The sequence below is a fragment of the Pezoporus wallicus genome, unplaced genomic scaffold (assembly GCF_028554395.1).
Source record: "Pezoporus wallicus isolate ANWC-B61680 ecotype Strahan unplaced genomic scaffold, APGP_CSIRO_Pwel_v1 contig_3181, whole genome shotgun sequence".
Classification (NCBI taxonomy): Eukaryota; Metazoa; Chordata; class Aves; order Psittaciformes; family Psittacidae; genus Pezoporus; species Pezoporus wallicus.
In genome coordinates, this window is record NW_026641700.1 from 4,019,122 (window position 1) to 4,040,688 (window position 21,567).

General features: G+C 35.7%; 1 protein-coding gene across 3 annotated transcripts in view; it reads left to right on the forward strand.

The window, feature by feature from the left end:
• Positions 1-21,567, forward strand: part of ZNF385D (zinc finger protein 385D) — a 416,419-nt gene that overhangs the window by 159,853 nt on the left and 234,999 nt on the right. Inside the window, exon 1 of one of the 3 annotated variants that reach the window (XM_057424839.1) lies at positions 9,830-10,062. The exons of the other annotated variants lie outside the window; for them this stretch is intronic. Coding sequence (XP_057280822.1) covers positions 10,053-10,062 — 10 coding nt within the window. The 5' untranslated portion in view covers positions 9,830-10,052. Of the gene's footprint in view, positions 1-9,829; positions 10,063-21,567 lie in introns of those variants that run through there. 3 annotated transcript variants of the gene reach the window in all.

Genomic DNA, 21,567 nt, shown 5'->3' on the forward strand with positions numbered 1-21,567 from the left:
CTGTTATTTTGTGGTGAGTGAAAAATAGTATTTATTGTAACTTAAATGAAAGATATAATAATCTACAAAAATCAGTAGTTGATATATGCAACAGTTTACGTCTTTCAGAGGGTGGGAAATAATTTCTTACAAAAATAAGGTTGATATATAATGCTCTTTGAAATATTTTTAAAAATTATATTGATGTTGAAGCCTTTTACAGCCTCAAGTCATACAGTCCATTTGCTTAATGGAAGGCAAAGGAGGTCCCCTTATACAATCATAAAAAGAGATGTATGCTATTGCTCCTTAAAAAAAAAGGTACAAAGCAGCTGATAATTTAAAACCTGAAAAAGCCCATGGTCAGAAATGAAATAGATTATCTGCCACTTGAGAAAAAAAAAGGAGGATTTAAAAAAAAACAAAACAACTTTAATTAAACTGCATGTTAATGCAAAAAGAAAGTAAAATCATGACACTGTATTTTCTCAGAGGAACTTCGGTTTCTTTTTCCTCTTTAAACTGCCTGACTTCTTTAGTGCCTTTGGTGTAATTTACATGAAATTTCCTCTTTCTCTTTTGTATTATACTAGACATACTTTCCTGATCTTTTTTATTGTTACACTTTCTGTGAAGTAACAGAGAAAAAAAATTGTACTATCAAAAGTGAAAGACACTTTGGTTTTGTTATTGTAAAGGAATGAATCAGTCTTATCGAACGTGCCATATGAGTGGCTCTATTTTTTTTCTTCCAATGACAACTTATTATAAGTACTACCTAAACCAAAATATTTCAGCTGCAGAACTAAGTGTTCCAGAACTTCACTGTTTGTTCTGCTGTCCACCAGCTACCTTCAATGAATGAGGACGCAGTGCAAAATAGCCCATTAGTATGACACTATTTATAGCAAAATAATGGGAATCTATGTATAAACGCTCTTTTGCAAATAATTGAGTCATCCTTACAGCTGCAAGTAAGCACAAGTTTGCCAAAAAACTCCACTCAAATTCAAGAATGGCTTTTTGAAAATTTAGCTCCCTCTTTTAAATAGTACATGCAAAGGCTGATAATTCAAACAGTAAAGAAAGCAACTGACATTTATATACTATATATGCTTTTAAAGTAGTCACAGGTTAGCAACATTAATATCTTCATCCAATATAAATGGGAATTGAGAACTTAATTGTAACCTTAATGGTAAAAACTGGGGATGTTTAAGTCCAATGTATGCAGTGAACCACAGGGAACAAATTATAGTTGTATTTACTGGGCTTTTGATATAATTAGTTTGCCATAGTCTTTGCCAAAACTCAGTCACTTACAGAAAGGTGTAATCCTACATTGTACAATACTTAATGATTTTTCTGAACTGTATGAGCTCTAATAAATGCTGCACTCTCTCTATATAAACTTAGATTTGGCTTATAAACTTTTATGGAAAAGTCTATACCTACCCTGGACACAGGTACATAAAGCACCAAAGGAGAAGAAAAGTAAATCTTAGTATGGTAACTTAGAACCCAGGATGTACTTACATTTTCATAATTACACAGGCTTGTTTTACAGTGAATGTTATAAATTTTAATTGAAAATTGTAATAATATAACACTATTGGTGCTTTAATGATTTTTGTCTGTATTGTTATTCTTGACCATCAAGTCTTTCACAGTCTACCTGCTGGCCTAGAATTGAGTAATTAATATTCAGTCCACCAAATTAAACTATTTGCTAGATAGTTTCATGTTATTGGATGTGACATACTGCTTTGAAAGGGAGGCTCAGGGGCTAATGTTGTGTTTCTTTAAGGGGATTGTTTTTCCACACTGAAAGCTGATAAATCTCAGTTTACTTCCTAAGCTTAGGTCACAAATATTTGTTAAATATAAGCATGCACCATACACAGAGAAACAGATCTAAATCAATATTTAAAACAGTGTTGCAGTGAGGTAGAGATACTAATTGGCCTAAAAGTTAGGGAGTTCTTGTTAAAAGCAAAACTTACAATAATCAACAGAAGCTTGTAATTTTATTATTTACATATAATAGGGTCCACAGGGGTCTAGCACTGCATGGTGTGAAAAAGTGTTCACCTTTTTACAAAGACATTGCACATCAAAAAGGGGATACACAAGCTAAAGATGCTAAATCTGATGCCCTATAGGTCCTTTGGTCCAGGGCTTTTATTGTCTCCTGAGAAATTGAAGTAATGATCCATCAAGTGGGATCAGGGAGAATGCTGGGAGACAAGCTCTTTTGCAGTAAGTATCCTTGAAGAAATTAAAGTCCTGTGCCAAAAGCATTGCATCCTAGGATTGTTTAAATAAAAATAACACTGGTGCATTTAAGGCAGAAGTTGAAATTATGGTATAGTTAATAAATTCATTAAAGGTACAGTGAGCTTTTGTCCTTTTTTGTTCCTTTACAGTGACCTGAGTCTAAATCATCTCTCCAATAGAACTGCACCATATGAACCTACGTGCTTCTTGGAACTGTCTCCCCCCTAGGCCCCCAACCATTCACTATATTTTCTTGCCTGTTTGCTGCGTATTCTTTGAGACTATACATCAGTATGATTTCTGTCTCTAAAGATTCTAAGTCCTGGCCTTTATTGCTGTCCCTACATGTGTTCCTTATTGTCTTCTGATATAGTATTATAATCCTTTCATCTCCAGTTACAGATATTAATGCCCCTTCCTTCAACTGATGTACATTTTTCACTGTTTTCATAACGAAACTGCTTTCTTATTCTCCTTCCTGTTCACGTTCTTAATCTTTTTAGTTATTAGAGCTTTTAGATAATAAAGTATGCTTACACTCTATCTGCTTTTGGCTGTTATTTGCCTCTTCATTTGCATAAGTTCTACTCACCTTGGATGCCTCTGTCCATTTTAGACTTGCATCTGCATGTTATTACATGAAGTGTTTCAGCTTAAAGTGTCATCTCAGACTTACAACATTTATTGTGTCCTCCTCCGTCTCTCTTCTCAGTACCTTTTGGAGTTCTGAAAGAAGTTGGCTACCAAGGGGATGTCTAAATTGGACAGCATATTGGAGATAGGCAGGCTTGTTTATAAGAAGTTTGGGTTTTTTTCCTAAAAACAGTTGAACATTCAAACACTAGTAAGCCATCAAAATGAGCATTATCTGTGTCACTATGCTATCTGATCGCAGTTAGTTTGGTTCTTCCTACTCCCATGCTGTCATGCTGGTCCCCCTCCATGTCTTGCTGATGCTATGTTTCAAATTATAGCATGTATTTTTCAGGATGGCGAGTGTCTTTATTTACAGACTTACTCCCAAGAGGCCCGCAGCTTTGATAAACACATTGGATGGTACAGCAATATAGGTAGCAATTGCAGTTAAAGTGAATGTCCTAAACTAGCTTTTTAGAAGAAAGAATATTGCGCAGCCAAGTCTTTTGTACTTCTCCTTTCTGCCACATGACAGAGTCAGTCCTGCAAGGTTATGAGTGTTCTGTAACCTATTGGAATCCTTATTGCACCTTGCAGGACTCTTCACCACAACAGAGACAGGAGTCTTGTTTTCATCTTCCTCTTAAGGTAAACTTGCAAGGTCTGAAAATCATATTGTAACAGACTTGCTATGTTGAAAGTGGAGTGATTTTTGCATAAGAGGGCTTGGAATCTTTGTAGCATTGATGAAGGAAGGTGGTGGGGGGGGAGAGGGTAGTCTTTACATTTAAAAAAAATACTCGAGAATAAGTTTTAGATGGCATATGTGCAGAAAAAAATACAATATAGTGCAGAGTGGTAGATTACAGTGCATCTTGTTAAGGCTTCAGTACTTAACTTCTAGGAATAAGTTTGAATTAGAACTGAAAAGATAAAAATCTGAAGGTATTTTCATCAGATACCTGAAGGGTCATTTGTGATGTTCTGACTAAACCAGCAAATGCTTTTTCTGATATGAGTATCAGCAAAAGGAAGAATATGTTCCTGCTTAATAGTTTGACCGATTTCATCACGGAAAGTGACAAGAGCCAAGCCAGAAAAGGGAGGCACTCATTGTTATTTAAGCAGAAACAGTGAAGGCAATGTAGCATAGCTAAAAGAAAGTGAGCGCTTTAATTTACAATAAATTTGCAACACTGAGTTCATGTCATGTTTTTGCCAAATTGGCAGAGTATATCAAACTCTTTTTCTGAAGGACAAAATCCTCAATACTGTTGTTTCTTAAATGTTCTTTAGGATAGAATAGTTTTAAATCTAGTAAGGCTGCTTTGACACTCAGTTGCAGGATTTTCATTTTGTCTAACTAGGATTTGCATAATCATGGCAACATAAAAACATAGAAAATATAAAATTGCATCTTTTGAAATAAGCACATCTGGTGGAAGAGATAAAAATACAAGGTGGCTTAATGTTTCCATTAGCTTATCAAATGCTAGAATGCTGTTAGTGTTAATGACAAAATTCATAGTTTATATTTATCGTTCAAGTCCTAGAGAGTACCTACAATGAGATAAATTAGATAGACTGCCTTTAACCTTGTGGACCAGATGAGGTTATGAGACAGTGCAGATGACCGTAGATAATACAGTGGAAAGGACCTCTGATGTGATTCTGTGTATTGTCATTGCCAGAACAGGAGGTCACCTCCTGACTTGCTCCTCCTGCTTTAAAGGGGGAAAAAACTGATTTCAACCATTTACTAGGGAAAAGAAGAATTTCCTATATTTTATTTAGTTTTCTTTGCATTTGGCCAAAATATTATCCTTGTATTATGTGCTATCTTATATTCTGCTGTGTAAATCAGGAACTTGCTCACCTGCAGTGATTGAAAGGAACACTCTTTCGTGCACTTAGATGCAGAATTAAGGGTATCACCCGCATTAAGTTGTCACGTACTGTGACAAGTATGTGAACTGGGGCATGCATTACGAAGAGCTTCCTTTTGTTTATAAGCACCACAGAATGTAATGTTGCATGAGTATCAGAAGAGTCCACATAAAGCTAAATGACCAGTCTAAATGTTTTTTGCTATATGCACAGCATATACATTGCAGTGTGCCCAAGTGTGTAAAGGCTGAGTTGTATCTTGCAGAAGTTTTGCTAAAGTGGTATTTTAAGCATAAATAACCAGCACTGTAAGAGTTCCTTTTTTGAGCACCAATTCGTTAAAGAAACTTAAGACTTGACAAATTATAACTGCAGCTGGCGTATAGTGAAGCTGCTAAATACATTTCCTGTTTAAAAAAAATATATAAAAATAACTTTTTTTTTAATTTTATTTTTAACCTCAGTAAGTACTTTGTTATTTTAGCAAGTTAAAAATATAAATACTTAAATGATATGACTGCCAATTTAACTTGACTTTCAGACTCATCACTCTTCCATAATGAACAGTGTTATTGTGGACAATCCCCATGACAAACAGAGCCATGTGAGAACTGGATGAAGAAGACAAATTCTGTTTCATAGATAAAATCAGAATGTAAAATTTTTGATATAAATTAGAATGAAATTAGAGTCCAAAGCAAATTCCACAGAAAATCAGTGAGCATTCCAACTCCTGTAGTCATGAGCTTTAGTAATGTTTCAGTTGGAGAAGATACCTGTGAACACAAATAAATTCAGAATCTTCTAGCATTTCTTTTTGTGGTACTACTCTGCACATAGGTCACAACAGCTCTTGCACACCTGTCAGTGTTCATGGCTTTGGGGAATGATAGTTTGTTCTTGGTTTTAGTTTTGAAAGCAGTATATCTCATAAAATTAAGAATATGATTTTCATTAGTTTTACCTTAAAAGTAGTATTGTTTATACCACTTTTTCACTTTGGTAGTAATTCCTGTGAAATAACATGGTTACCATGCATTTGGAAGCAGTTATTGCAGTACTCTAGGTTGCCATGACATTTCCTTATATACAGTGCTCCAAATGCTTATGGAATGATACGAAAATGCTGACTTTCACACATTTTCAAATGTTAATGTTGTGTTTGTCACTGTGCATACTAGGAGCTAGGTGTAAAACTCCCAGGAGGTCTGGAGTTGTTAATCTTGATGTCTTATGAGCTTTTTCTCTGTGGACATAAACATGGGTATTAATATTCAGGGTTTCCCATGTATTCCACCATTATCTCAACCTGTCTGATAATTTAAATGCATATTTACGATACGCGAAACTAAGCACACTGTATAAATATCTGATGTTATTTATGCTTCAGTAAACTATTTTCACTCCAGATAATTTGAGATTTTTGTGAAATATACCAAAATAGCCTAATAACATTGCTTAATCCCAAAATAACATTGCTTTCAAATTCCAGTTTAATCCATGTTCATGACCTGTATCCATGTTCATGACACTAACTGGCAGCAGCAGACTCAAACAGCGTTAGAGATATTTTCTTTTCTATTAGATAGAAATAACAAGTAAATTGGTACCACACAGTCTTACATATTCTACTAAACAAATATAGTAAGTCAACATAGTTTGACAGCTGCTTTGGGCCAGTTGGGTAGCTGATTTGCAGAAAGGAAAGGAAGTGAAAGGAAAGATACAATCCCATTGCTATTAAAGTCAATGGCAAAGCCTACATGCATTTTGGACTTGAAAGATATTTAAAAGGATGTTTCTATATGGACAGACATTTTAGAATGGAATTTTCTTATTCATTAGGCATGATCTGTTTGAAGGTTAAGGAGTCTATTTTCTTTTGGTAACAGGCAGTGATTAAATTAATTTCTTGTTGTTGCTGATAAGAGAATCAGCATTAGGAGGGGTTAAGCTGTGTTCTGTTCTTTCATGTGCATTAATGGCTATTGGGCAGGCATCATGGTTGTTATTCTTGGTAACTGAAAGCCTGATTTTCTCCATAGATTCTTTTAATATTTGAACATGGAATCTCTCTTTTTATATTTTTCTTTTTCCTGTTTATTTTCCCATTTTTCTTCTTCTAGAGCTTTTACATTTCTGAGCAGTAAGGAAGTTTGTATGATACCATAGATAGCAAATTTAAAATTCTGAGCAACAGGTCCAATCAGAACCTTAGGATTATGTCTGTGAAATTTGCATAGTGGAGGAAAATTACATATTCACAGAATAGTTACTGAAAAATACCCCACAGTGATTATGCATATCCTTGCTCTTTGATTGGCTAATGATAGGTTTCAGGCAATCACAGTAAAGGAAATAGCACATTATGCGGGTATTTCAAAATTAGCTTGTGCAAATCAGACATCTATAGTCAATCAGAATGCAAGGAAGCAGATAAATTTTGAGGAAAGAGCAGAATTATTTCAGTAGAGTAACAACCCTTGTGGGCAGAAGTGATTGATTTGTCTTTTCTGAAACTTTAAAAAAAAAATCATATTTCAAGAATAAGAAAGCACGGAGAATATCAGTGTAAATGTTAGGCCAAACTGTACATTAGAGTTTGGGGATTTAGGAAAAAGATATGCCATCTTTGCCAACTACTGCATCTACATGGCCATTATAACAGAAGTACAGGTTTTAATTTTGCTATTAAAGTGTAAGGCATACTTTTAGAGGCTTTGAGATTAAATTTTATGGTTGGACCTTCTCATGATGAAGAAACCATTTCCTGTTGATCTGTTTATTTTTCCTGAAATACCCTTTTATTTTTTCTGAAATGGTAACTGTCCATTCTAGCTGAGCAGCTAGGCAATACGGCAATATACTTGTATTTTAAAGGTTAATTTGATATTGCTACTTTCATTCAATGGCCTTCTGTAGATAAGACGAAGGAAATTGTGTGCTGTAACAGTTGCTCTAGAATAGTTTCAGATTGTTCATCATGAGGAGAAACATAGAAAGTAACTCAAAGGGCAAGTTGTGTTATTGTAGTGCCATGGAAATATGGTTGCAGATAACTTGCTTTGGAGAGCTTAAGTGGCTTGGATAGCTTGGAGTAAATTGCTGAAGTGCAAAGGTGCTGGAATCTGCTCCCTAACACGTTCCACTGTAGTATACAGAATAGTTCAACTTCCTTTTCAGTGAGCTTTGCCACTCATGCCCTGCTATGAAGACATTAGACAATGACTGAAACTTAATTACTCTTTGAGTGGCACTCAGATGGCTGTGATTTATGATGGAAGGTTTTCCTATTTGTAGTCCATCAGTTGTTATCATAGAAATATTCTTGCACTGGCCTTGTATTGACCAATATTTGGGTAAGAATTATTGTTATCTCTTGTCAGAGAATTCCTGTGGGCCAGAAAAAGTCCCCCTTTTCATCTTGGCTATAAAAACTAGGTATTGTCACTGCCCTTGCATGTTGGGGAAACCCATTCCTCTCTATTTCTGAGTTTTATTATATGTAAGATAAGTAATTCACTAAAAATGAAAAATTCAGGAATGACATCAACATTCTGCAAGATCATAGTTATAGTAAAGAACCGTGCAGAGAATTCAGTTTAAAGTTAGAAAAATATCCTTCATAACCAAATTTTTGCTCCTGCTCCTTCTCTAAATATTCCTAAAACCATGGTAAGACAGTGTGGCAAGTAAAGGCACAGGCCTGTTCTGTAGCTATGAACAGAAATGGAAATTGTGAATAGTGCCATGAATATTTGAACAGACAAATTCAATTAGTATCAACAGAAAAGAATGTCAGTGTTACGGGAATAGCTGAAAGTCATACACAGCAGGAGAAGCAAACACGATTAGAGGAATGAGTGTCTAGAGTAACACTAGGGGACTTTTTTGGTGTATTTTATGGTAAGATGTGGAGAAAAAATGGACTATTCTTGTCAAGATTATCTTTGGTTCATATCCCATTATGTTAGCCACATTTCTGTATGCTCTGCTTATTCTGCCAGTACAAAATTTTTTTGGACTCAGAAGGTTAGAAATCTTCATTGGTAGTGGATGGGTTCAGAAATTGGAATGCAATCCAAATATAAGTACCTTTGAAAAGAAAAAAATGAAATTTAGTTCCTAGAGTAGGATTTATTATTAACAAGCTGGAACTTGTTAATAATATGTAAGCTGTACGTGAATTAATTCATTTTTATAGTGAAGTTATTCATACTCTGACTACACAGAGCCTTTATTTCAATGATTAGTAAGTGAAGTCTTGTCATTCATAAAGGAAGTCCTCATGCATTGCAACTAATGTTTAACCTTTTTTAAAGAGTTATTGCATAGTTCAGGAGAAGATCAAATGCTGAATATTTCTATGCAGTAAAATGCCAAAGACAAATGCAAGTTCCACTTTTTTGTTTTTCATCAGCTATCTACAGTGAATATAAGGTTATTGAAAAAAATAATGAAAGTAATACAGATTTATCTTGTTATTCCTGTTTATCTCCTGAAGTAGCCATTAAAATCAAATGTTGCCTAGCTATTGTCATGTTCTCCCCCTGCTGTTTGTGATAGCTTTAGAAGAAAATCCTCTATATTTTATCATTTAAAGCTCCTTTATATGTAAGTTTACCTACAACAAAGGCAGGAGAGTAATTTTAATTAAATGTGCAATATTAGATGCTACTTGCAGCTCATAATAAAGCCTGAGAAAGAAGCCCACTGTTTACTGTGTAGTATTCTAGATGCTAAATGTGTGTTTGAATGTGGAAGGGAAAAGCAGAGAGCTCTTCTGTTCTTCAGTGACACTAAACCCAGGGGCTCCAGTTCGCTGCATCCAACCGCCTCGTAGAAAGCAATGTGAAAAGCTGCAGATTAACTGTATTTAGAGGCACTGGTTTGATGTAACATCAGCTTGCTTGAATTAATGTCCTGTGACAAGCCCTCCTTTGCAAAACCTTCAGAAGCAAACTGTTTCTTTGTCTACAGTTTAAAGCTTGCCTACAGCCTCTGGTAGATTCTGCATTGTTTCTTGCATACCGTTTTTTGGACAAAGTCGAATCATCATCTCTGAAGGACTACCCAAAGGGTATACACCAAATTGCTAGTGGTTTATTCAGCTTTGACACTTCCCAGTGTGATCCTTACTGCCTTTTGTAAACAAGCAGGCAAGGGAAAGGCTCCAGAGACTTTCTTCTATTCATTTCTGTAATAGTTTTCTTGCCACGGGAGGCTTAAGAAGATTTGTACTGCCTGCTTTCTTTTCATTAGCAGTGAGTGCAATGCTGTTGGGTAAGTTAATGTGTGAGACTATAAAAACACAGGAATTTGAAAAAAAAAAGTGTATTTTCTCATTGATCTATTTTTAATGTTATTTTTCTTGATTTATTCTGTATGGAGTGCAAAGAAAAATAAAATAACATGTAACAGTTGAAGTACATTCAGTTGTTCTCAGCCAGACAGAGAATTAAAATGTAACTGTAGTCTGTTTCTTGAATGCAGTGCTATGCTTCACTGGGTTTTGGCAGCAGCATGTTAAAATTCTTGTTATTAGACTGACAAACCAGACTGAATTTTCAACACCATCATACTTCGTCATGAAATGTAATAATATTTAATGATTTCTTTGTATTCCTGTATGCAACAAAATGCCTCAATCTTTGAGCCTTACTTTGACTTCTGTATTGCACTAACCTTTTATACTTAAATTACCTTTATTTACCTTTAAATTATTTCCTCTGTATTTCATTCTGAATGTTTACTTTAATGAAAACTGAGCACATGTGTTGAGAAAACCCCAAAGTTTGGCAAATGCATTTATACTTTCCATACAATAGCTGTTTTCATCAGATTAAAATTTGACTCTGTGTAGAGCACTTCAGCAGTCAGTTTTGTGTGTTGTGACAGTTAATGTGTAAATCTACATCTGTATGTGTACACATAATAGCATTTAAAAAATACTACTATACCATCATTACTGTTACAATTTTCCCAAAATCTCTGGGCTCATAAAATTTGATGCAAACAATGCAGAATAGGTAATGAATATAAATTAGCCTTAAGAGAATAGTCCATTTAGAGGGGGATTAATACAGTTTAAAATTTCTATCTTATGGACTGGTGGATGATAACTCATGCAGGACAGTAATGTGTTAAGAAGAATGAAACTGATGATAAATGCTCATAGTCCTTAAAAGATTACTGGGTGATACATCTCTGAACTGTTTAATCATGCTGCTTTTCCTTTGTCTCCCAACACACACTTAAATTTCTCTTCTGGGATATAAGGAATACAGTAATGACTTAGGAAAAATGCTGGTAACTCAGCTGAAACAATTCTTTTTTAAGAGGGTAAGCACAACTCTCCTCTGCCTGGGAGACCAGATGTTCAAGATTTATAAAGCAATTTTTTAGTGAAATATGTGGGTTTTTTTAAATGCCAAGTTTTATTGTTTTTTTTCCCAGACAGTTACTAGTATATTCCTAGATGTTTTGAAGTATTCAAGCAGAGGTAACTGTTGATAGATATAACTCAGCACTATTTCATATTTATAGAAATCACATTGCCTCGAGCCATACTTGTCAGCAGCTTGGCTCTTTTGGTTCCCAGTTGCCTGAGAAATGTAGCTTGAAGCATTGTCAGTATGTGATATCATTAATCAAGAAACCAGTTATAATTTGTTTTATTTCTATTTGCATACCCATGACTATAAATTACCAGTCACAGTTACTCAGCCCTCAGAACACTGTAGTCACTGCTTGATGGTTTACTTGTGTTCTATTTGTGTAGTTTTACTAAGAGACGTGACTCACTAGAAGCTAGCATAGGTCATAGCCTAAAAATGGCCATTACTCATTAGAAGTTGTGTAGAGAAGTAAAGCTCCTTAGTAAAAGTTGTATAGGGGAGTAAATGCTTCTTAGACATGCATTTGGCTCTCTGATGGAATTATAATTTTGTAAGATTCAGTTCTTTTTTGTCCAGAAAGTGTGACTTTTCCCTTACTGGTATTTTATTTTTGCTAGCTACAATAGCTCAGTAATGATTTGGAGAAGAGAGCTTGTGAAATCTGGAAGTCTGCTTGGTTGTGGTGCAGGGGCAGTTTCAGGTTGCTGACCAAGTTTTATCACATAACTCCAAAATCTTGTTCCCTGGCATAATAATTTCTGGATAGCATGTATAAGCAAACGTACATACAAGCAGCACATGAACAGATTTTATTGAATTTAACATGATTAATCTTTTGCCATCCTTATGAAATGTGCATTAGGGCTGTTGCAGCTATTGACTCTATTTTTCTTTTCCCACTTCCTTGTACTGTGTGCATTGATCTATCTTTATTAAAAGTTTTATCTCATGGTAGCCATGGGATAAAATTATTGCATCGCTGAAGTCAGTATCAACATTTAGCACCTGAATACAGTCAGTTTATCACCATACTGTATTTATACAGTACTCAGACTGCAGTGTGGAAGGCAGAGGATGGAGAATTGCTACAGTGATCCAAGCTTGAAGTTTTGTATCCGTATGCTGCAGAAGTGGGTAGTGCCATAGAGGTGCTTATAGCCAAAAAGAAGTCAGCACACCTTCCTCTACCTTTCAAATATTTTGTAAAGCATTTAACTTAAAAAATGCAATTTAGTACCTTAAGAATGCCATTTGTAAACTAAGAAAGGTGATAGGTGCTTTTCTGCTGCTGCAAGCAATTGTGTGAGCTTTTTTTTCGTTTTAAAGGTCCTTGCTATGTACAGATTTTTTTTATGAGACATTTTCTTATTATAGGAAAAAAAAAAATCCACCATGATTGCATAGACTTTCAGCAGAATATAACTTGTAATAATTTTTTTTAGAGACTCTTTTTAACAGTCTCTAAGGACTTTGATCAGTGTTCTTTATGCGCTCAAACTCCCATTGAATTCAATAGGAATTTTCATGATTAAAAACACCCAGAAAAGAATGTTGAATACAGTTCATTTATTCAAATGCAAGCAAATCTTTCAGGCTATATTTTCATAACAATCTGGTTATTACATGCAGGAGAAGCCTAAGCTCTCATGCATTATTTGGGTGCCAAAAAGATGGGATCTACTCTTTTAGAGCTATTTGTTATTTTGACAGTGTGGCTCCAAGCTACATTGTGCTAGGTAAACCCTTAATATTACATAACAGATAATGAAATATTGTTGCTTCACTGCCTCTCTTCACATGATTAAAAGAGATTAACTTTGTTTAACATCACTTCATATTAATTCCTTATGGTATACCTGCTACTGAATTCTGATGTTGATTTTTGAAATATGCATAGTGGATTTTTCTTCTCATTATGACACAGTCCTCATTATAGCACATTGAACTTAAAGCTAGTCATCTTGTCATATGGTATGACACCTTTTAAGGGAAAGAATGATCAGGAAATTGGAAAGTAGCTTGGGATAGAGTTTCTAATGTTCCTTGTGTTAATTAGGTGACTCCCAAGGGGACAGGGGGTCCAGAGGGCACAGTTAGAGGACTGCACAAACTCCCAGAAAGGGAATGAGGAAACCTTAATGTACCACCATGTGCCTTGAGAGAGAAGACTGAACAGTTCTGAAAAACGATAGAGGTATGGGAGATTGAAGGAGACTTTGTGACACGGAAAGCTTGCTTGAATCCTGTCAGACATTGAAGATGGCTTGTGGAGTCCATTAATGAAGAGGAAAATCACGTAAGATTATAGTCCAAAGGAGGAGATGATGTATGAAAAAGGCTTTCCAGAGATGTGAAAGGGGTCTCCCAGAGGGAAGAGCTGGCTCAAAAGGAACTGGAGTAGAGGTAGGAATCCAAATGTATTATAGGAGAAAGAGTTTGAGTACACTTTATTAAACCCCAAGAAGATGTTTTGGACTGTGATTTGAAAATTCCTTGGTAAGTTATAGCATCAGCTGAAGGTCCAGAAGGCCTCTGCAGAACCATCTATGCCATTAGGGAGCACTACAGGGTAGAAGGATGCAGATGGATTCCAGTTCTTTCTCCTCTCCAGGCTAATGAGAATCAAGCCATCTTCAGTCTGAAAGTGATGTGCGTATGTTAGTGTGTGCTGTCACCAGCTAACTTTTGTGTGTCATGCCGTGGCAAATGGGAATCACAGGTTCTGGACTGGACCACATGAGCTTGCTCCGATTTCAAACTTCTGTCAAGAACTGTCTACTGTCTGCTGGTTACTCATGTAAGAGCTGCCTATTTTGACTTACATAATTCAATTAGGAAATTGTAAGGAAGAGATGATAAATGATGATCAGATGATTGCTCTATTAATAAGGAAGCAATGTAGGCTTCTGGAAGGTATGTAAATAGGATGAGGAGGAGGAATGCAAGTTAAGGGTACAATTTTTTTGCATTGTTCAAAACCATATAATTTGCTAGATTATGAAAACTTGAAAAACAAAGTTTTTAATGAATGTGACAGGATTTGTTCGTTATTGCCTTTGGAGTTGTCAAATGTGTGAATGGAATTTGCTGTATAAAGAGAAGTTTCATCAAGGAATTTTCTGTGCCATATGAGAGAGATGTAGTGGAAACTCTGTAACTAAAGGCATTATATTTGTGATGCTTGTTAAGTTGTATATTATTGTATTGAAGAGAAGGAGTTTTTTTAGTTATATTAGTTTGCTTTGGGCATTTTGCCTGTTGCAATGAGAAGAGAATGCTGGGAAAAGTAAAGTTATTCCAGTATATTTATTGGGATGCTAACTTCATCTTTAAGAGTAGGATAGTACAGCTCCATTTTATGTAACTTAAGCTGTTCCAAATAATGGAATAACTAGCTCTTCATCTGCACTGAGGCTTCTGTTTCAGAGCTCTACCTGATCTACATTGTCTGTTTAAGACAAAGGATATTTATTGCTTTTATGAACAGGCCTAAGGTTTCCAGGATTTATTTTGAAGTCCAGCTGAAGACTATTCTCTCTCTCTCTCTATCTGCCTATCTTTTTCTGTTTCTCTACCCTTATTTCCTGATGCTTTCTCAAATATTTATTCTCCAAACAGTTTTTCCTGGCTTCTTTTCCTTCCTCTAGAGCTGCATGTAAGAATGGTTGTTAACACGTTCTCCTCATGCCTTGCCATGTGCTGTGGACAGCATAAGTAACTTACACAGTTTTTAGACTTAACATATGAGATCAGGCTCTTATATGTGCTCTACCACATGACAGAAATAGTGCAAGTAAAAATGGGAATGAAAAGGATAACTATGTGGTTTAAAAAGAGGAAATGCTAATCAGCATCAAAATCAAAGCTGAAATGGATCTCTTTCGTGAACCTGAGTACTTTACATGAGATTTAAAGATCATATATGTGTGTGTATATGTATCTCACATAACATATATATGTATAAAATATATATACAGTGTGTGGTTTAGATACATATTAAACAAAAACAGTTCCTGGCTGAGAGTAACTATGCTCACATGAGTAAAGTTCCATAGAGAACTTTTCTTTGTAGAAAACCAATACAGTTAGGTCTGACAGATCTTGATAGCTGGTTTCATGGGAACTGTTGAGAACTTTAATTCAAAGCAATATTAAGTGGAGATGCATTACAGCCCTAGCTGCATTCCCAGATCAACAGACACTTCTCTCACAGGCCTACTTGAAAGATTTTTAGCAAGGTGTTTATCTGTGATAAGTCTTTATTGCTCCTGATATGGAAGGTCCTTGGTGACCAGCCAGGGAATCTTTATCTATGTCATTTGTCCTATTCAAGCGTCTTTCACAACTGCTATGTTGAACTCAGCAGATTTATATTGTTCAGGCTTGATAAGTGCTTCATTGATCAGTTTTCTTTCCGTGAAGAGAGAATGCAGTAGAATAATATAATCTATGTTACTTTGACTTATGCTGACTGAGAGCAATGCAACACAATGCACCTATTTTTTGTGAAATTTCCACAGGCTAGTGCTGAACAGGTACACTTTATGGTCCATTTGGCATGCTCTGTTCATACTAGAACTGATACCCTTTTTATCAAAGTCCATCTTTCATTTCATTATGTAGCATTTTATTTTATGATGGTTTTTGTCAAGCAGAGAACTGGAATGGTATCCATTAACACAAAAGTCATTTTAGTCTCCCTGTGATTAGACTGACTTGGTTCAGTACCTCTTGGATGAAACAGCTATATACATCTTTAACCTCTGTAGAAGTACCCTTTAAATCAATCAGAATAAATGAAAAAGGATTAATGTGTTGTAATCACTTGAGAATGCTTCTGTTCATGAGGTTGGCAAGCATTTGTGAGGTTGGCAAGTATTTGTGACCAGTCAAGTAGTTAACAAGCATCCGTGGCAATTCACATCTTTAATATACATTTACTTGGTTTTAGCTAGTCTCTCTTCATTGACTTTCAGCACAAAAAGAGTAACTGTTTCAAGGGGGCAAGGGGATTTTTCGTATCTGCCACCTTAGGCACCTATCTTCCCATACAGCATAATAGGTATTTAATAGTTGGATCTGGATTCCAGGTCAATGTCAAGTTTACTTACTGTCTTTAAACAGTGACCTGCAGTAGGAAAGAATCACCTGGTTTCTATCAAACTATTTTACTGTCCAAGATCCTTGGGGCTACAGAAGATAAGGCTGATACACTGGGGGGACGGCTGTTACATTCTCACAGTTCTGAGGTAGATAGAGCTCAAAAATACGTTGTAGCTGTAACAGAGGAGGACAGAAAAGTTTCCTTGCATGTTCCAATTTTTCTTCTAGGGTTTGCTTTGAAGAATAAAACAGTCTGGTGAAGAAAACATCTGAGAACTTTCTTGGCTGAGAGAAGGATGACCTTTTATATGAGCAAGTATTCCCACTGGGGCTGGGAATGGCAGCTGGAGAATCTGCTCCAAAGAAAACTAAGACAAGCAGCTGTTTTGCCCTCAGTACAGATTTCTGGCAGTGTTGCCACTCTTGAAGGAATCTGTTTTTATTAGCTGCTAGGTATATTAATTAGCATTTACTTACTCTTTAATCAAGCCATTTTCTTTTTGATACAGCAGAAGTACTTTTACTAAATAGACATCTTGTTGTTATAGTCTCCTAGCAACAGAAACTTTTCTTAGGCTGACATTTGCTGTCTCAAGAGTTCTGTAGTTCTGTGTCCAAATTACTTTGAATAGCCTTAATTTTCCACAGAGTTCCTAAAATTTAATCAATCTTATCTTTTGTTAGTTTGATTTTCTAACAAAGGCATCTGATTAAGTTATTTCCTGAGCCTTGGTTACAGTATCATCCCAAATGTGAGTATTTTAGATCATACCACAAAAGAAAAAAGTTCTCAACCCGTTCTGCCTGCATCTTGAATGGGTTATATTACTAAGATATATTCATAGAATCATGGAATGGTTTGGGTCGGAAGGGACCTGAAAGATCATGTAGTTCAAATCCCTCTGCCGTGGGCAGGGTATCCGCAGCTTCTCTGGGCAGCCTGTTCCAGTGCCTTATTGTTTCCCAGGCATCCTCAGAATCAGTGATCTTGAACAGAACTTCTGCAGTTACTCTTTTAACTGACACAGAGCCTCTGCAGTTATTGTTTGTCATATGGGTGCTCTGCTTCACATCTAAATAGATAAATTCAGAGGGAAAATTTAGGAGCAAAAAAGTCACAAAGTCTTTGTTTATGCAAAATAAGTGCATATCAGTGGAGAATGGCAGCAATTATTCATTCAGGTCCTAGATGGGGAGGACCTCTGGATGTATCGCATCAAGCAGTCCACTGAATACTCTGCAGGCTTATTGTCACCTTTTTTGCTCTGAGACTGGCTCCCATGTATCTGCCTGGAATTACAATGAGACCCGAAAGTGCTGGCATCAACAATTATGTGTATGCAGCAAGTACACATAGTGTATACAATAGAGTTGTCCTACACCCTAATGTCCTAGTCATGTGTCCTGTGGTTATGTCCAGGACTGACTGTCTTGTGGTAGCCAGATTGCAGGATCAGGTTTTCAAAGATACCTAATATTTGGAAATTCTGGACAAATGTGTGTTTTCAAAGTATTCTAGGATCACTGTTTCAGGAAGAGAAGAGCTTGAATTTGGAAAAATCAGGTGCATGCTGAATTTGGACACAGCATCCTTATGTTGATCTCTGAGTTACCTCGATTCATTGTGATCAATACAGCCATTGAATGGCTGAACTGGTACTTACCTTGCTTATTTATGTCTGGCCACTAATGATCTTTATGCAGCCATACACCTTCAATTGGTTCTACAAGATTTCTGTTGTTCTTACCTGTGGAACTGCCTGTGGGTTACCAGGGAGCATGTACTCCCAAAGAGCAGATCCCTTAGTTCCTGTCTGTCACTTTATACACACGTAAATAAGAATTTAATATAGTACTGGAGACGGAGGAGTTGTACATCTGCAAATAGGACTTACCTTTTGTTTACCATGGCATAGAGAGGAGTTTTTTTTTTACCTGTTCCTTGTTAAATTTCTAGCTTTTCAATGAAAAACAAATTATTTGATTCTTGGCTCTTGACAGTTTTATCAGGAAGCAGTTGTTGGCAGTAAATTACGTATTTCCTCCTCATGCATTTGTACAAATGTTTTTTTTTAGGAAAGTGTGTGAATATAATGTGTGGATTCATATGAAATTATTGTGTGTTGGTGTTGTGTTTTTTTTTTATAGACATTCTACCTGTTTGATCTCTGGTTTGATTTTTTTATCCAGGTGCCATATGGTCTACTGCTTCCTTGGGATTCTGATACCACTTTGGCACTTGGGAGCTCCCAGTCCTGGTTATAACCCATGCAGCTCACTTTATTGCATTTTAAGACAACCTGCACTCACAGTAACAGTCTGTTTCTTAGTTATGTATGTTGCATAAACACCAGGTTTTTATGTATGAAAATGCAATATGTTCTGTATGTAATATGGTTGTAATAATACTCTGTGGCTTTCTGAATCAAAACGTTTTGAAGTAAATGGGAAGCCAGCTATCTGTACAGATGGGAACTTGAGAGCAAGCTGGTTTCAGGATACATGACAGTTACTAGCTTGGGGAAACTCCTCACAAATAAAATATCACTATTTTCTGAATAAAACATTTAAAAATTGAAAATCCCTTTTTGTAGCTATAATAAGGATACCCAAACCTGGAAGAGCTGTGATATTTTTCTTTGAATGTGAATCGCAAATTCCTATGTCACTTTTTGAGTTGATCTGCTTATGTGACCCTTTATATTATAAAGATCATGCCTTTCAGCTTGTAGACATTATCCTATTACACTGTTCAGGAAAAAAAGGTAATAAACTGTAAAGCTTAAAAATACCAAGAAGCAGTCACAATTAGAGTTATGGAAGCTTATGGATATGAAAGCTTATCCCCCCAAGAAAGAGGTAGTGTTGGCTTTTTTTTTTTTTTTTGTATGATTTTTTTCCCCTTCAAAATCCATTTCTTGTCTTGACTAGAAGAGCTCTGTTCAGAATTCCCGTGAAGAAAGCCATGACATAAAATCTTCAGTTTCTCTGGAACATGGCATGAAGTGTGGGCATTTCCCTTCATCTGTATCAACTTTGCATGTTGAGTCAACCACTTTTTCTTTTCCTCTACTTTAAAACTATCATTGTAATTCATAATGAAGATCATATTGGTAGAACTGTGATATTATTGAGTTTGTAAATTTCTTGTACCTCTGAATTTCACATCTTTAAAAAACATTAATTCACATAAAACTTCATGTCAGCTTTATGAAACTGATCAACATTTTGTGCAAGAAAAACATGTTTCTAATTTAAAGGAGGTTTGTTTGAAAATACAGTTTCTCAAGATAAACTTCTTTACTGTGTTTTGTAAAATAGGATTCTATTGCTGTCTTAGCACTCCCAGTACTTATATCTATAGAAACATGTTTCATGAGAATATTATGAAAGAAGGCCGGTTTATGTAGTAGAAGATAATCTGCCTGTCTTTTCTTGGAAAAAAGTGGCTTGTGCTTCCATATTTTTATTTCATTTTTAAAAAGTGTGGTTAATATTCCTATTTTTATTACCTGTAGGTATATACTTTGGCAGTGAAATAGAAGTGTTCCTTTTACTCTTGTGATTACATTAAAAACTTAAATAGCATTTCAAATTTGAAAGCATATGATTTGCTTTAATTTGGCGCCCTGAATTTTGTATTCTGCTGGTTAAGCAACAGACCTACAATTATCTGACAGAGGCTGCCTTCTTGACATTTTCCAGCTTATTTTTCATCTTCAAGTAGCGCTGCGTATTTTGCATAAGCTTTAGATAATCATGTAAACTAGTTGCATCACTGAAGTATTTTTATTTCAAATTCAAATACATTGAGGGTTGCATACATGAGCTTAAAATAGTTTTTGCAGATCTTCTAATCTAATGTCTATCTGATTTAAATTGTTCTGAATCTCTTTCCCTCACCTTCCCTGTCAAGGCAAAATCCATTTAAATTTAAAGGTACAAAAATATATGAGCCAGTTGTAATACATCTGTAGGAATTTAAATGTTATAGTGTATGATATTTAATCCATATGTTTTTTCCTTTCCTTTACCATATATACTGTATCCTCACTCCCAAGTTACATTAATTGTTAGGTGCAAATATTGTGAACAGTTCTTCTAGGGCAAAGCAGTGGGACTCTTCCAAATAGTTAATTATTTGTACAAGTTTTGAAAGGTTTGGTATCCTGGGTGGTTAGAGTTTCTGGTACAGTTTTTGCTGAAAACACCAGGTATACTCTAAAATTACTTACTCCTTCTGAAGGGTTAATGTTAGCCATTAGCGAATAAGCTGTATTTTTTTAAGATCCTGGTGAGTAGCAGAACTGCTCTCAGTTTTCTTATAGGATCAAAATACAGATCTACTGAACTGTCAGGTATAAAAAATGTTAGCTCTATGTCATACTTAATTCAGCTCAGGCCAAAGCACTGACATAAAATATAGTGCTCTAGGTTGTGCATGCAGAGAACATTTTACAGATGCGTATTTGTCTCTTTCCTTCAGCTGTCAGCCCAGATACATCATCATATATCATTATCACTTCCAGCAATGAGACTGGAACATCTTCAGCAGTAGTATGCTTACTGTGCACATATAAATATAATTCGTGGTAGTTACTTCCCTATGGAATATTCCAAAGGCAGAGCCACCTCATTTTAGGATTAAAATACCTTACTACCTTCTTGTATCATAAATAAGCCAAATTTGTATTGGTGCTTAACTTGTTCAACCCATGTACTCTCCTTGTTGTGAGAGTGCAAAGGTTTCCTCATACTGCACTGAGAGCTAAAGGTAAAGAAGAGGTAAAGGTATCCTTTGGACATACATACCTTTTAGAAAAAGCTGTGCTAAATTAGCAGCAGGGGAAACATGTACCCAGGGAATTCAGATTCTCAGATGAGGTCAATTTCATATCTTGCAAGGTGAAGAAAAGAAAACCAAAACAAAAAAATCCCAAAGTTTTCAAAACTGTACACTTCTTAATTTTCTGAAAGACTACAAGGCACTGAAAGCTACCTGTGGGTTACAAAGGACACCTAGCTTCTCTACCTCTACAGAAGTTGCCTTTCAGTTTGTCAGGCATCTAACTTAGCTCCTTTTGTTAATTCTACGGTGTTTATCAGCATTTTGGAGCACCTATTAAAATTAAAATGCAATTTTAAAATTTTGCTTTCAATGTCCTAGTATGAAACTCCTGTATGACCTGCTAATGTGTCTGAAAATCTGGTTCCTGTTTCAGTCATTGAACTGCTGGGAAAATTGTATTCCATTTGGTACAGGCTCTAAGCATACTCCAGCATACTC